Source organism: Abrus precatorius, unplaced genomic scaffold, assembly GCF_003935025.1.
Source record: "Abrus precatorius isolate BTA unplaced genomic scaffold, Abrus_2018 Scaffold8, whole genome shotgun sequence".
Classification (NCBI taxonomy): domain Eukaryota; kingdom Viridiplantae; phylum Streptophyta; class Magnoliopsida; order Fabales; family Fabaceae; genus Abrus; species Abrus precatorius.
In genome coordinates this window covers 21,710,946-21,727,372 of record NW_020874428.1, presented here as the reverse complement: position 1 = coordinate 21,727,372, position 16,427 = coordinate 21,710,946, and the positions used below count along the sequence as shown (strand labels likewise).

Below are 16,427 nucleotides of genomic sequence, written 5' to 3'. Positions count from 1 at the left end.
GGTAAAGAAAAGGAAAATTTTATGAAAACTAATTAACAAAATAAATTAGATAGAAACTAGCATTCAATTTCATAATTACATGCATAAGTATTTCGCTGGTGGCAAAAAGAAGAAAAAGCTATTCGCCTATTGCTATATGAAGAATCCAAAAGTAACGTTTCAAGCATATATATATCTCAGAAGTCATTAAACTTTTAATAAAAAAATTAAACAGTGTCTTATTTTCAGCACTTAATAATTTAGGGTCAGATTAAATCGTGCAATTTGTTTTGTTTTGATTCAATTATTCAAAATGCAACACTCGTATCACTTTTCTAACTGGAGGTCACCTCTCATACACAATTATTGTCATTTTTCCTTTGAAATTAAATAGCTATTCTATTATTATACCAACCCACTACTCACTGTTTTCTAGTTTTGTTCTTCCGATAACATAATTACTAGCAAGAGGAAAAACTCTTTTTCCTTTTCTTTTCTGAAAGTGGAAAATCATACTAACAAGATTGGGGAGAGTTGAACTTTGGGTTAGTAATTAGTTTGGGAAATTAATTCTCTTGTGTAAACCATTGTATATGAATACGTTTCTCAAATCATTCAGAGAGTATTTTAGGTTGGAAATGTATAAAAACTGAATAAAAATACTTTTAATTCCTATTTATAACACAATAATATCAGTTAACTAATCTGCTTAGGGCTTGTTTAATTAGTAGCTGTTTCTTTTGTTTTTATTTTTAAGCATACAGTAAGAACTTTTAAATATGCTTTTTTTTTTAATATTTGAAAGGACTGAATTGACAACGTTATAAACGAAACTTAAAGATACGCATTATCTTCAAAATGTTTATTAGTGCGAGGATTGATTTTAAAAAATATTAAAAGATGAAACTAAAATGTAAGTGAATATAAATGATCGAGACTAAAATTTTAATTTAATCAAAATAATTGTACTGTAGAAAAGAATTGAAAAAAAAGTTTAAAAGCATGTACGTGTGTTTGATTATATATATATATATATATATATATATATACCATAGTGATTTCGTATGTGTTTGAATTAACTGAAAAATATATTAATTTATTATTTGATATTTTTAATTAACTAATTTGATAATTATTTATGTCAAATAAGTTATATATTTTTATATCTTAAGCAAGGAATAATTTTAAAATAATATTTTATGCTTGAATAGTATAAAAGGATATTTTTAGGATACAATTACAAAATGACATAAATTTATGTGTAATTATTAATTTTGTATTAAGATAATTAATTGTTAAAAATAAAATAACTAACAATAAAATAAGTTGTAACTTATAATCAATAATATGTTCAACATCAACTTATAAAAAAATTATTTAATATGGAAATATTCAAGACTTTGATTTTCTTTAATACAACAAATCCTAAACATGAATAAACAATATTCTTAATTTTTTTCAGCAAAAATCATTTTTAATCCAAAAAAAATGGCACCCAAACAGACATTTAACTTTTGGCGCGCACTCTATGGGTGGTAGAAAAAGATTATTTGTTTTATGAGTGCTATTTTAGTTGTCTTCGTTCCACGAATATAGACATATATCTGCGAAAGTTAGAAATGATATCATCAATGACACAAACCATTTTGAACATTTTTTAATAGATAGATAAGTCATATATAAGAGCATCACATTTTATATTAATTCGAACTTTGTACGTTTCATATACTACATTAATAAATTATCAACAAAAAAATATATTGATAAGATGTCGAAGCTTTAAAAATGTCACCTAATCATACACATACAAAATAACTCCTTTATTTTTTTTATAATTAACAATTATTAAGTAAAGTTCTGTAATGAAGTGAAGCTGCCTTTAAATGGGTTGAAACAAAATAAAAAAAAAATTCAATATTTACATTTTTGTAATGTATGCCTTGAAAGCAACAAGACATAGATTGATTAAGCTGAGGTTACATATACGCTGGAAGATTAAGATATTAGAGTTGAAGATCATTTTTTGAAGTTGTCAAAGTTAATTAACTATACTTCATTATTGCTCTTCTGGTTGTTCATCTTTTGAATATGTTAACATATAAAATACAGGAATACGAGTATTCTTTGTGATAGTTTTTTATTTGTTTACTTTGTACATTGCAGAAGCAAAGACAAAATCATGATCTCATAGACAATACAAGCTTCTCTGCCAATGAACCGAAGCACAAACTCAAAATGATGACACATTGTTTTTGTGAGAAGTATTACTAATACATCCTTCAATAAACCTTGTTTAATATACTTTTATTGTAAATCAAATTTATTAAAAACTACAAAATTATAATGTCGATCCTCAAGGATAGTACAATAATTCTTTGTTTGGATGGTGGAGATGTAAGAAAAAGGAAAAGGATGTTTACGTGAATTTTATTTGTTTCAAATTTCATAAAATAAAGCAAATATGTTATTGAATATGTATAGTGTCATAATCATAATAATTTTATTCATGTTCTTTATTATTTTATTTAAATATTTTATATATTTTTATTAATTTATATAATTAATAATATGTTATACTCTTATTATATTTTTATTAGTTATTAAATAAAGTTTGAACGTGAGAAAAGTTAATTTAAATAACTAAAAAAATTAAAATAAATAAATATGAACAATTAAAATTAAAAAACCATAACAAGTTATATGCTAACTAAAATAACTAATTAAATATACTCCCAAGTCATAATAAATTCAACTCTTTATTAGAGTTTGATAATCTCTTTAGACATATACATGCTTTTCTTCTGACATGACCACATATTTTTCTTATTTTGTACATCTCTTTTGAGTATCTCTATCAAATTAAATCAATATTTTTCTTTTTGGCCATTAATTCAATCAAAGGATACCTATTCATTCTTTCAATGTCTTTAATTAATAAACAACTTCTTCAACTAAAATTAACTATAATGAGATATTTAAAATATTTTTTTTTATCAATTAAACTAATTTTTGAGATTTTTGTTCCAACATTTGTATATTCAATTTTTTATTACTGATAAAATAAACTTTCACCTGTATTAATTTACAAATACTCATGTGCTTTAATCTATAAAATAATTAGTAGTAAAATATTAAATTCACAATATAGATTGTGTGTGTGTATATAATGTTCTTAAATTATAATTTAGGGAGGATTAATATCCTATTCCTTTCTCTCTCGTTGTCTTTTGTTTATTTATATTCAGTTCTGATTTATGCTACCTCTTGTCTTGTTCTGGTGCTACCTTGATACGGTTAGTTAGGTAATCGAAATGATATAAGAAAACTCTCACTTTTTTTTTTTACTTTTGCCTCGACTATATTTATTTTTTATTGATTTTTTAAATCAAATAAAATTTTTATTGGCAATAAAACTCTCTCTTTAAATATTTAACACCTGTATTTCTGCAACTTTATTTTGCACTTTCAATTCCCAAATTATTTTACCTAAATGAAAATAATAAATAACATGCATGAAATGTAATAAAATGATTTTTTTATTTAATTATTTTGTACACTTTTTCTTTGTAAATCTATACAAATAAATGATATATCACGTTTTATTATATTTTTATTAATTATTAGATAAAATTTTAAAAATAAAAACTTAATTTGATTAATTAAAATACTATGAGAATCAAATATAAAATATTAAAATCAGGAGATAAAATAGCGCATAAATTAAAGTATGAATACTTAAAATGCAATTTATTTTTTTCTTAAATGAAACCATGAAAACGAGTATTACTCGGCTCAAACTTAAGAGGTGTCATCCTTGTTATAGTCAAATTACAAGAATAACACAAATTAGAAAAATAAAGACATAAAAATTTTAAAGAATAATTTAAATTTATTGAAATGTTATATTTTGTAATAAAAAAGGAAAAAAAATAAAAAGAAAACATCTAATTATTTCAGTAAATATTTTTAAGATAATCAAAAAATTGTTTGAAAAAAAATTGGATTTATCTTAATTATCTTTGAGAAACTCGAGAGACTCAGATTGAAGGACCACCTAACATAACCGATATCCAAAAAAAAAAAGGTAAAATAAGATATTAAGATTGGAATATATGGACATCTAAAAAATGTGATAAAATTGTATATATTAAAATAATATTATTCGACAGTAAAAGATGACAAAATGAATAACTGTGTGACACAACCCAATAGAATCAGCTTTCCACAATTAACAGTCTCAATGGCCATAGGGACAACGCTAGTGGTGGGGCAACGTTATTCCAAAGTCCACTCACAAAAAGTCAACCTTGTCACCCCCAAATTTGGAATTTTCTTACCCTCGATCAAATTTTTACATGTTATTATCAATACATTTTTTAATATTTTTTTACTCATCTTTTTCTACTTATATTATAATTCAATTGCTTCTTAGATATATAAAATGCAATAGATATTCCCCAACTTTAGAACTTAAGCAGTAGAAATGCATATTTATTTTAACTTATTTTAGATAATGATTAATTTTTTTATCAATTCTTAAAAAAATAAATTATTTTTCCTTAAAATAATCCATCTCAGACACGGTTGATATGAAGTTTCAAATCACTCATTTATTTATTGATTTTATCAAAACTTCATCTAAAATCTTCATTTTATTACCTGAACATCCAAATTTAATAATAAAAAATTCAAAACTAGTTATTGATCATACTATTTAAAAAAGTATCCCTAAAATGCTTATTTATATTAAAATGCATTAAAATGCAACATTAATATAGCATAACTTTTTAGACTAAAGAGAATAATATTTAAGCATTCATTAAAAATTAATAACATTTAACACATTTGATATGATAATTGAGTTCTTTAAACATATTAAATAAAGCTAAATACTTGCCTCTGTGGCCCTTTATATAAAAAATTATGGAAAATAATAAAAATTACTATAATAATCCTTACCTTTTAAAAAATCAATCTCTCCTTATCTACACAGGTTTAGAAGATACTTTTATGACACATAAAATAATATTCATAGAAAAAGTTTATTTTACTTTTAACATTAAAATATGACTAAAATCAAAATAAGACAATACAAATAATACAAAACCAAGATAAATTTAATGCTGATCTAGCACTTTACAATTTGTCTTTCTCCACTGATTGGGCCCACCCTCCCCTCAAGTACATGACACATCAACAACCCCTTAAACTCTGCCAAGTAAGTCACAATGGGTTCCACCACCAACCCAACCCAGATCATCCTCTGCTTTCACTCTCTTCATGTGCTTTTCCATGTATCATCATTATTCATTATAAATTCACATATCATACATACCCTGAAAAAACTACTCCAATTCCTCACCACTTCAACTTCATTTCTTCTTCTTCTTCCAAATTTGAGCTTCAGCTTCTGTGTTCTGTTCTTTCCTTTCACTCTGAGTTTGCACGTTTTTTGGCTACCCACCAATGATTACAACAAAGCGGGTCCACAGATTCTTCAAGTTCCGTGCTTTAGTGAATTCCCTTATCATATCTATACCAACCATTCTTCGTGCTTTGTGAATGCCCAAAACTAACCCTCTCTTCAACCCTTACCTGCCATATATCATATCCCCTGCATCTGAAAGGGGTATTTTGACACAAACCTGTCACTTTCCAAGTTAAATAGTATCTTCTTATTCTCCCATCCAATCAAAACTTGCACCACTTTCTTTCTCCTTTCAACTTTCGTTTTCAAATAGAACAAGAAAATAGAAAATTCAAAACCAAATGGTTGCTAAGGACTATAATCACTTAACATGTACGGTTCTCAACATGGGTAAAATAATGCTAACTCTTCACTATTCCAGACTTTTCTGGCTCTTCTTTGGCATATTCTCTTACGTAAACCATGAAGGCAAGCCTCGGATTTAGGATAATTCCATAAAATAATTAAAATTATTTTAAATTAAATTTTTCTGCTTTTATTTTCCTTTTCTTCCTGCTCTGTGCTTTCTGCACAACTAAGTTGCTAGTATTTCGACAAGTTTAGCTCAGCATCAGACATGTTTTGTAAGAGAGAAAACAAGGAAGATGGCATGGCAGAACATCTCTATGTGGAAACCGACCCAGCTGGTCGCTATGGTAGGGTAAGTTCTGAGTCCCCTGTTTCTCTCTGTTTTCACTCCATTTCTTGGACCATTTGTTCTGCCATTTGAATTCATATTATTATAAATGTTATGGGTCTGTATTTGTTGATTTAGATGAGATATACTTTTTTCCATTTGTGTGCACGTAATTAGTGTTGTTAGCAAGTTTAAGCCATGTGCTATATTTTGTTATTAGACTTGCAGGGCAATTGAAAGAGTATACAAAGAGCATATGAAAATAGTTTCTAACTCTCATAAGTTATTTTCAGTTTATTTCAGTAAGTCTTTCAGTATAGTTATCAGAATAAACTCTTTTCAATATTTATGAACTTTTATGATTAAATTTATTATGGCATACTTTCGTTAAAATATTTATTGAATAAGCACTTATTAAGCTATATTTTCAAATGCACCTTTAGTAAGATAAGTGCTTATTTCTTAAAATTCTGAATATTTGAGGGAAAAATAGATTTTAGAAAACTGTATGTGTTACCAAGTGCAAACGATTGAGAGATATTGTGTCTTACAATTAACTTAATGTGAGTGATGTTGAAGCTCGTTGTGATTGATTAGTTTGGAGAAGTTCTTGGAAAAGGGGCAATGAAGACAGTGTACAAAGCAATTGATGAAGCTCTTGGAATAGAGGTAGCATGGAACCAGGTTAGACTCAATGAGGCACTTCGCACCCCGGACGATTTGCAGCGGCTTTACTCAGAGGTTCATCTTCTCAGTACCCTCAAACACCAATCCATCATACGATTCTACACTTCTTGGATTGATGTTGAGAACAGGGCCTTCAACTTTGTTACAGAAATGTTTACATCAGGGTCACTGAGAGAGTAACTTCCTTTCCTGCTATAAATTAGGCAATTACTTAGTCCCATTATGTAGCTCCTTAGGAAAATGAGCATGCAACATGTTAATGTATGTGTACAAGTTAAACTCTCTATGATAGGAATAAGGAATTATCTAGTAATTGGTGACCATTATCTAGTAGTTTACATATCCAGAATATTCCAACTCAATTTAGGACTAACAGTCATCACATGGATTTTTTTGTTTGATCTCTATTGGAAATTTTAACTCTTATTAAGTATCAGAAAGAAATAGGAATATGATCACGAACATGAAATGTATATTGCAATTTTCTGCTAGTATATGCTTAATGAAATAATGGATAATTCTGGCATGTGCAGATATAGAAAGAAATATAAGCGTGTCAGCATACAAGCAATAAAGAGTTGGGCACGCCAAATCTTACAAGGTCTTGTTTATCTACATGGCCATGATCCACCTGTGATCCATAGAGATCTCAAATGTGATAACATATTTGTCAATGGCCATCTTGGACAAGTGAAAATTGGTGACTTGGGACTGGCTGCAATTCTTCGCGGTTCCCAGCCAGCTCACAGTGTTATTGGTACTTATTTTGATGCCAATGAGTGTTGCAATTTGAAGGTTCTTAGAAACTGTTGTTATTTATTTTCAAACCAAAATTTCTCCTTTTGTGTTAGGCACCCCTGAGTTCATGGCACCAGAATTGTATGAGGAAGAATACAATGAGCTTGCTGACGTGTACTCATTTGGAATGTGTGTATTGGAAATGCTTACATCTGAATATCCATATAGTGAATGTTCTAATCCAGCACAGATTTATAAGAAAGTGACATCGGTAAATTCTGGTTCTGGTGTAAGTTTCAGGATAATACTAAAGCTAGGTGTTTTATTTAAAAGCAACATTTTATATTTTAGGGGAAACTACCATTGGCATTTTTTCGGATTGAAGACTTGGAAGCACAAAGGTTTATTGGAAAATGCTTATTACCTGCAGCAAAGAGACCGTCAGCAAAAGATTTATTGCTTGACCCTTTTCTTGTGTCAAATGAGTCATCATCGACAATTAAGTTTGGGATTCAGAAGCCATTTTTGAATGACAGTGAGATGGAAAAACTGCAATTGAGCGATGATCGTCCTAGGACAGGAATGAAAGTAATAGGGAAACTGAATCCTGAAGATGATACCATCTTTCTCAAAGTGCAAATTTCTGATAATGATGGTTAGTGATCTTTTCTTAATGCTCATATCTAGTTGTTCGTTTTAAGGAAAATGTCCCCTTAAAGTTGTTTAAGATTAAGCACACGTTTCTCGCAATTAGACCAAAATACTTTCACTTATGTTTTGTTAATGACTTAACGAACATTGGTCATTTATTGGCTTAACTTTCATAGCCATGCAGTAAACTTCAGCCTGGTGACACACTCATAGTTGAAGTCAGGCCCACATATTGGAGTAACAATACTTTTTTCTGCTTCGTATTTCTGCAGGTTCTGTTAGAAATGTATTTTTTCCCTTTGACATTTTGACTGACACTCCCATTGACGTTGCAACTGAGATGGTGAAAGAATTGGAGATTTCTGATTGGGAGCCTTTTGAGATTGCAAATATGATTGACAGAGAAATATCTGCTCTGATACCACACAGGAGGCAAAGTAACTGTCCAGATGCTTTCCACACATTCAGTTATCATGATTATGATGATGATGATGATGGACCTCATCATCATTTCCACTCGCTCTCTTCTTGTTCATCATTCCAAGAATCAGTATCAGATTTAGTTAGTAAAGCTGAGCAAATATCAAGTGGATATTATTGGTTCAATGGTACGTCTTCGTGGTCCATTTCCCCACCATTGCAGCTGATAATGTGGATGTCCTATTTATTTTGTGTTTGAAACACACTAAAATGGGGTTAAACCTTTATTTAATTTGAAAGATATAACTTGCAGCGTTAAAATTGATTCGCATTTGAAATAGATTTGACAACAATCCAAATACACCATTAGTAGCTCCACAAATTGAACTGCACAAATATAACTAGTTAATTACTACATGTTAGTTTAATTTTCTTTTGGAAGTCTAAAGCTCAAGACTGGGAACCTAGTGTTATTAAATCCTTCACATGAGATTGGAGAAAGGGGATAGAACCTGTTGTAGTATGTTTTTCCAACCACTCCATTTCAGTTTAATGTTTTTGATGAATTTGTAAGGAAGTTCTGATGAAAATATAATACACTTTACTATAGTCATCTAGTAGGAGAGGGACGTGTGGGTTTAACTATTTTTAAGTCTCTATAGTAACATGACAAACTATTGTTGCAGATGATTTGCATGATGATACCAGCTCGCGATGCTCGTCACAAGGGACATATTCCAACTTGAATTACTATTCTATGGATGATCAAGAGTACAATGTGTCTTCTATGAGAAAAGATAAACTTCCCATCATGAAGAGTCACAAGGGTACAAGGTTTTCCCCCGGTGAAGACTTAAGCAATTTCAACCAGGGCAAAGTCTTAGTAGGATCACAAACTCCTCCTACTAGTAAAAGTAAAATATTGATGAACAATCGTAGATTAACAAGAAACAGGTCATTAATTGATATTCGGAGCCAACTATTACACCGATCTTTGGTGGAAGAGGTAAGCAAGAGACGGTTATTCAAGACAGTTGGTGCTGTGGAAAATATTGGATTTCAGGCACCTTGTGATGTTTCCACAAAAAAGTCACAGCCTGTATGTGTTCCTTCAAGGAGTGGCAAGGGAGAAAAACTTAAGAGATAAAAACATTTACAAACAAATGTCTCCTGAGCATTGAAAAATAAATAGATGAAATGCATAACATTGTGTTATGTGCTTGTGAAAATATTTGGTTGATTAAATATGCTTTAATCATATTTCCAAAAATTGATTTGAAGGAAATGTTAATCTTAAAGTTGGCACTGTTAAGGTCTTAGGCTCAAATAAATGTGTGATTATGTGTGAACAAAAATAAATGACTTTTCAAGTCTTCTCAAAGGTGCTGGACCAACATGCTATACTATTTTCGAAACATACACCAATTTCATGCTATTAAATATGATTGTATGCTAGCTCTTTATTGTCAGTTATAAAGATTTAAAGAGCCATGTGGCTAAACTTTTTTAAGTTAACACAGGTCATGTGTAGTTCCTTTGTGTGGCATTGTTAAGGTGACATGAAGTTTCTCCATAGTAATCAATTATTGATGTGTTGGATGTGATAGTTGCAAACTTCATCCAAACAGCAACTTGGAGTGTACATGTGATGTGCCTAGTTTCCCGAGTAGAGTTGCTAGAACTTCGAGTTGCACTATTTCACACTAGACGTTATAGCACCTTGATGAAAAGCGAAAAATCATCACATCTTTAATATTTAATCCGAAAGTGGCATCCTTTATTTGACCCATTTTGATCTATCCTAAGAATTTACTTATGGTAAAATGAGATTTATATGTACCCAAAAAAAAAAAAAAAAACGATTTATAATGATGGAGCCCATTTTTGACTGATGAATCCTATGAAAGCTGTGGAGCGGTATCTCCAGCATGTGTCTCATTTGTTAGATGCAGCATGGCGTTAATTTCTAGGCAATAATTGTAGATATGTAGATTTGAACAAAATTATAGTGCTTATATCCCTTGATCGTGAAGCTTAATAATATTGGATCTCAGTAGAATAATAATTATGTTTTAGAGTCTATTCATACAAGTGGGAGTAAACTTTATTATAAGCTCGTTTTATAGTGGAAAGCTTGAGGTCACAAAAACTTCTATGCTGCTTGAATTATGAAATACAAAATTATATACTTTAGTTACATGAAACTACAAACTGAGGTCGATTGGAGCTATCCAGAATCTTTACCGTCTCTAGTAAACAACGTAGTCCTTCAAAAATACTAATTATTATTAATTAAATTTTATTACAAATTATGGCCATTTCATTTTTAATTTAAACTATCTTACTAATAATTTTGTAATTTATAATAAATTTTAATCAATAATTAAGATTATGATCGGATAGAAGAAATTAAAATTACTACATAACATATATTTGGATAGTAAAAAAAATATTTTTAAAATATTATAAAAAATTAATTAAATAATTTTTATATCAAATAGAAATAATTTTAAATAACTTGACTTTAAAAATGATTTTTAAAAGGAAAATTATTATGTTTAATTTCTTACATTTATTATTCATAATTCCTTGACTTTCATTTTATGCAATTTTTTTATTAATTTATATTTTATAAAATTTTAATTTTTTTTATCTAAACACAGCCCAAAAGTGTATAACAGTATAAGAGACGGGGTATTTCTAACCCTCTTTAAAAAAACGTTGAATATTTCTTATTGGAAAGAGATTGATCATGTGGTTGTAGCTGCCATGTAAGCTAGAAACTTCAAAGCAATGCAACTCTTCTAATTCTCCCAATCAAGTTTTCAAATTTTCTTACCTTTAGCCGGGTCCTCAAAATCCAAACAGCAATATCCTAAAAAATTAACCTTTATCTGTAAATATATCATTAGATTTTAAGCATGAAGTTATAATGGTACCATTTTTTTTTTCTGATCTGTAAACGACTCCAATTAATCTCTTGTACTATGACGAGTATTTCTCCACCTTTTCATGATGGTACGGTAGATGATTATCCATCACCATCAATTTGTGATGAATGAATTACATGTTCATATAAATGCATATATTGCACATTCATTCTCATCCTTCTGATTGTTCCAAACTCAACTGCTACAATCAACATTTTAACTTATGTCCCACGTATTTTTCGTACCATTGCAGCCAATACATTTAACTCTGGTACTCAAACCAAGAAAAAGGAGACAAGAAAAAGCGAGAGAATAATTCTTTTTTAAACATCTTTGTGTTAATCCTCTTAATTACTGAATAAAAAAGTATTCAATTTTTTTTAATTTTTAAATATTAAATAAATTTTCCTTTTCATGTAATGTTTCCTTTATAAAGTATTAGGAATGTATTCGGTAAGTGTTTATGTGAAATAAGTGAAAAAACAATTTATGAGAATAAAAAATAATATTACCTTAAAAAATAAGTGTATCTAATATTTTAAAATTATAGCATTATTCGGGGCAAAGAATACAAGAATATGCTACTCGTATTGGAGCTACCTAGCTTTCCAATATTCATGGAATATTCTTGTATTGAGGGAAGTATCTTTACTAAAACGTTGACTAAGAAACATTTATGGCCACTACCGATCTCAATAATTGTCCTAGATTTTGGCAAAGGCCTACAATATTTTATGTCATTAAGGGTTATTAATAGGTAAGTAGCAAGAAAAGAGAGCTATGTTATGAGGACCTTTCATATCATTCAATATGCTTTCATGTGACTTGAAATGCAGAATTGCTAACATCATTGCAATTGATTCCAGAGCGTTTGATGTATCCAACATTCTGATTGACAATGTGGTTGACATTCTTTTTTACTAGGACAAATGCCTAATTGCCTATGGAATTCATGACTATCAGCAACCATAACTGTATGATCACTTGCTTCTTTGATTGCTGTTGACACAACTTCCAAGTTCCAACATTATTGCAAAAGAAATAACAACCTGCTTCAAGGCTTCAATTCCCAAACCCTGAAACATTATTGCTCACAGATTTCCTATGTAAAGAGAGACTCTTCTAGAAAGAATTTGGAAATAATAGTAATTAGACTACCTATTTCTTTGAGGTTTATGGATATCATATTTTTATCTAAAGGAACACCTGGTCACTTTACCTTTTCCTGAGTAACTTCTTTATACTACAGAAGCAGAACTAACCTTGCCACAATTGAACTAACTTTTCAGAACTAACGATACATAGGACTGTTTTCTCTGTTTTTCCTTTTTGTGGAGTCTGCTAGGCCAAGTTGCAACAAAGAATTTTGAAAACTTGACATTTAGCTCTGGATTGTACCAGCTGTTTTTGCATGTCAGTTTTTCTACTAATCAATCAAGATATAGTTAAAAACTTAATTCTTCAAACAAAAACATTTAATTGACATTTGACACTATAGAAGAACATAAACAACTCAAATAGTGGCAATCTTGATAAGGAAGTGGCAAGGGAATTCGGTGAGTGCTTTTGTCATTAGTTTGCACTCGTCAGGTAATCCAAGTAGAGATTTTGAATCACAAAGTGTAGATTGTTGTCACAGTCCATAGAAAAATTCTAAAGCAAGTGAAAAAATCAATAATGCTTAACCGCAAATTCAATGTTGCGTGCATATTTCAGGTTGTCAATACTTGAGAATATTCTTTTTATATGATGATACGAAATTTGGAATCCTGATAGTTCAGAATAAAAGTTGATGCAAAGAGTGGTGGTAGTTACAAGACTATAAACATGCATTGAATAATATCAAGAACTTTACATTCTGAGTTGAGCCATGTCATACCAAATTTGCTCAAATGCTTTAACAATGAGATCATGGTATTCACTTGAATTGAGGGAAAGATAGCAGGCAAGTAAGTCCTCCAAATCTTTTGATGCCCGGATATTGTTCTCCACAATCATCTCCACCATTGACTCCCTGAAGTCACTCTGTGGATCAAATGAGGACTTAACAACAGCAAACCCATCTGGAAAACCTGTATTTCTTGAACCTTTGCTTCCAGTGGATGACACACTTCTCCTTGCACAGGCTTGAATTTTTCTACTTGCTAGTTTTGGAGAATTGACTCTAAGCCTTATGCCTGCGGAATTAGCGAAGGGCCTTCGCCCTATAAGATTACTTCTTCTCCTCCTTTGAGTTCTACTGCATTCCTCTTTGTTAATTTCAATTGAGAAAGATTGATCATCCTGCAGCTCATCCAATTCTGTTGAACTTCTCAACTCATTAGCTTCAATGACCTTATCATCAAACTTCACTGGCTTTGTCAATATTGGAGCTAGACCAAGCTGTGAAATTGTATCAAACCCATCATGGTTTTCAGAATTCCCAATGAAGGATTCATTGTTCATGTCAATGATGATGTCATTAGTGGAAGAGCTAACTCTGCAGCTGCAATTAGAGGCTATTCCATTAAGCAAGTCAGGAACAGAAAAGCTATCACAGTCAGACTCAGAATAAACATCAGATTCAGAAGAACTTTCAATTGAAGACACATCATAGTCTGGTGACTGATTCTGATATGGCTTGGTCCAATTATTTGTGGACTCATAGCTTGAAGTGGCTATGAAAGAAGAGGATACAACTGTGGGAGAAGGCTTGTAAATGGTTTTTCTCCTAGCCCTTCTTTTGGATGACCTTCTAGGTGAATCAATGAAGGGAATTTCCAAATCTTTGGTGTGAATGGGAGTGTTGTATAGCTTACCAGTTCTGATTGGTTCAGTGGAGAAATAGTGTGAATATCTTGGAAGCGACATTTGAGATGTTGTTGGTGAAGATACTTTGCTCTTCATAACATTAGAACCATTTCTCTTCCTTGATCTACTCATATCTTTTAGCTTGTAAAACCAAGCATTTGGTATCATATCTGACAATTTGAACCTGTTGTTACCCATCAGAGATATGACTCAAAACACACACACTCTTTGCTCTCTCAGTTTCCGTGTTTCGTTATTGTGATACCTCAAAATTGTTCAAATTCATATATGCTGAAATGGAAGATGAATAAAGCCAGAAAGCTTGGTTTATAACAGGAAAAAATAAAGTTGGGTGGTCCAAAAGTCCCAGCATGAAAGCAAGGGGACCAAGTTTGTCCACCAAATTACTTTCTCTCATCATTGCTTACCAGCAAACATGCACAAAACTCTTACTGTTTATACTACTACAACATTATTAGTTTTCTATATTCACGCTCATCTAGTTATCAAATTCCACAGTGACAAGTATGATAGAGTTGTACAAAAAACATTCCGTAACACTATTCGTCATCATGAAAAAAAGAGATGCATAAACTATATTCGGAGGCTAAAAATCATAGCAAAAATTAATCACAACATGGAATGTGAAATTCAGAATCCTCAAGTATTCTAAATCAGTATATATTTATATAATATTAGCAATCCATTTCAGTTTTAGTTACTATCTTTAAGAAACATAAAAATAGGAATAATGTGATTTATATCCCTATTAACAGCATTTGATTTTTATATGGAGGTTATTATGGCTAATTTTTTGGATTGGGCTCTATGATGATTAGTACTATAAATATTTGCACTTTCATTTGTTTTAGGTCACTAAATTCATTCCTCTATCAATCTAAAATACACTATCGAGTTTTGAGTGAGTGAGAGTTTAGAAGCGAATCGATTTTACAATGGCTAAAGGCTAATACTTTAATCTGTTTTTGCTTCTCCACGTTTTAATAATTCTTTCATATACAGAAATTACAAATTACAATTTAATGCGGTATCTATGATTGCAAGTGTTACAAATAATTAATGTGACAATTTTTGGATCATTCATTGAATTTGAATTTGACAAAGAAAATATCTATTGACATTATAAAATGGCACCATAGATTTAATAGGCAGCATTGGTTGAATTGTCCCACCATAGATTTTATCATCCAAGATACACAATATGTTAGTATAATTCTGTTAAAAAGTTGCATGCTAAAGGCACGTATGGATCATAGGCATTTCATTATGGGACTAATGTTGGACTTGGGAGGTTGAAATATCTACAGTGCCTAAAAGTCATGACTATGCAATGAGATTGCTTAATTTCATTCCTTGCTTACGCATTTTTTCTTTGTTTTGTCTGGAATGCTGTGAGTACAAATAGTTTTGCTGGCAATTGAAGGATTGAAACTCATGAGTTGGTTCTCCACGCTCTGTCTAGTAGTGTGTATATTTGACCTTGAATAAGTAATCATGAATTCAGCAAATTGATGAGGCCCATATTCATTTATTCCCTAATTCTTGGCTTTAGGAATGATGGCACTTTTTGCCTTTTTATCCTCAGTTCCCCACATGAATAGTGCTGCCTTAACCATCTCTCAAAGCATTAGATTCGTTTCCTTTTCCTTTTGTGGTTTTTATAATGAAATTAGAAGCATCATGTCGTGTCCAGCTACTATTATTGGTCATGGGCATATGGTCTGACTATCCTCTTTCAGGCCTATATGTGCTACATTCCAAGCTTGAGAACCCAGCCCAATCTGTTTAGATAACAATTACTGACCCAAAAATCATTTTGACAAAAAACCCAAAAAGAAATGATAAACTTATAGTACAATTCTAGTTATTAATTAATTTCTGCTGCAAAAAAAGTACAAATAGAATCTTCGAATGGATGGAATCAATATTATACCCCTTTCATACATAAAAATCTTAAGATTGAACCACTTGTAATTTCAAAACTTAGATAAAACATTAAACTAGGTACTGAAAAAAAGATTGATTTATTTGATAGAATATTATTTCTCATTTAAAAGTAAAATTTAATTGAAATGCATTAACAATGTTAAGATATTTCTACACTATC

General features: G+C 30.4%; 2 protein-coding genes across 3 annotated transcripts; one reads left to right on the top strand and one right to left on the bottom strand.

Annotated features, from left to right (window-relative positions):
* The first annotated feature begins 5,336 nt into the window (after nucleotides 1-5,336).
* On the top strand, nucleotides 5,337-9,855 carry LOC113846353 (probable serine/threonine-protein kinase WNK4). 2 transcript variants are annotated; one of them, XM_027474503.1, is made up of 8 exons: nucleotides 5,337-5,875; nucleotides 6,011-6,107; nucleotides 6,681-6,946; nucleotides 7,304-7,527; nucleotides 7,622-7,779; nucleotides 7,860-8,163; nucleotides 8,432-8,767; nucleotides 9,266-9,855. In XM_027474503.1, exons 2-8 carry the CDS (start codon nucleotides 6,024-6,026, stop codon nucleotides 9,724-9,726), a joined length of 1,833 nt encoding a protein of 610 aa, XP_027330304.1. In that variant the 5' UTR covers nucleotides 5,337-5,875; nucleotides 6,011-6,023; the 3' UTR covers nucleotides 9,727-9,855. The 2 variants fall into 2 exon arrangements, with proteins under 2 accessions (XP_027330304.1, XP_027330303.1); XM_027474502.1 differs by having other exon boundaries at nucleotides 5,337-6,107.
* A 2,995-nt stretch (nucleotides 9,856-12,850) lies between these two features.
* LOC113848368 (transcription repressor OFP4-like) lies at nucleotides 12,851-16,245 on the bottom strand. Its single transcript, XM_027477842.1, has one exon. The coding sequence runs from the start codon at nucleotides 14,495-14,497 to the stop codon at nucleotides 13,361-13,363; it is 1,137 nt and encodes a 378-aa protein (XP_027333643.1). The 5' UTR covers nucleotides 14,498-16,245; the 3' UTR covers nucleotides 12,851-13,360.
* Between the last annotated feature and the right edge of the window lie 182 nt (nucleotides 16,246-16,427).

Bases quoted from the DNA above. Each gene is read 5' to 3' on its own strand.
- LOC113846353 (XM_027474503.1), top strand. From the start codon at position 6,024: ATGTTTTGTAAGAGAGAAAACAAGGAAGATGGCATGGCAGAACATCTC. The intron at 6,108-6,680 runs GTAAGTTCTGAG...GTGATTGATTAG, and splicing joins CAGCTGGTCGCTATGGTAGG to TTTGGAGAAGTTCTTGGAAA. The intron at 8,164-8,431 runs GTTAGTGATCTT...GTATTTCTGCAG, and splicing joins GCAAATTTCTGATAATGATG to GTTCTGTTAGAAATGTATTT.
- LOC113848368 (XM_027477842.1), bottom strand. From the start codon at position 14,497: ATGGGTAACAACAGGTTCAAATTGTCAGATATGATACCAAATGCTTGG.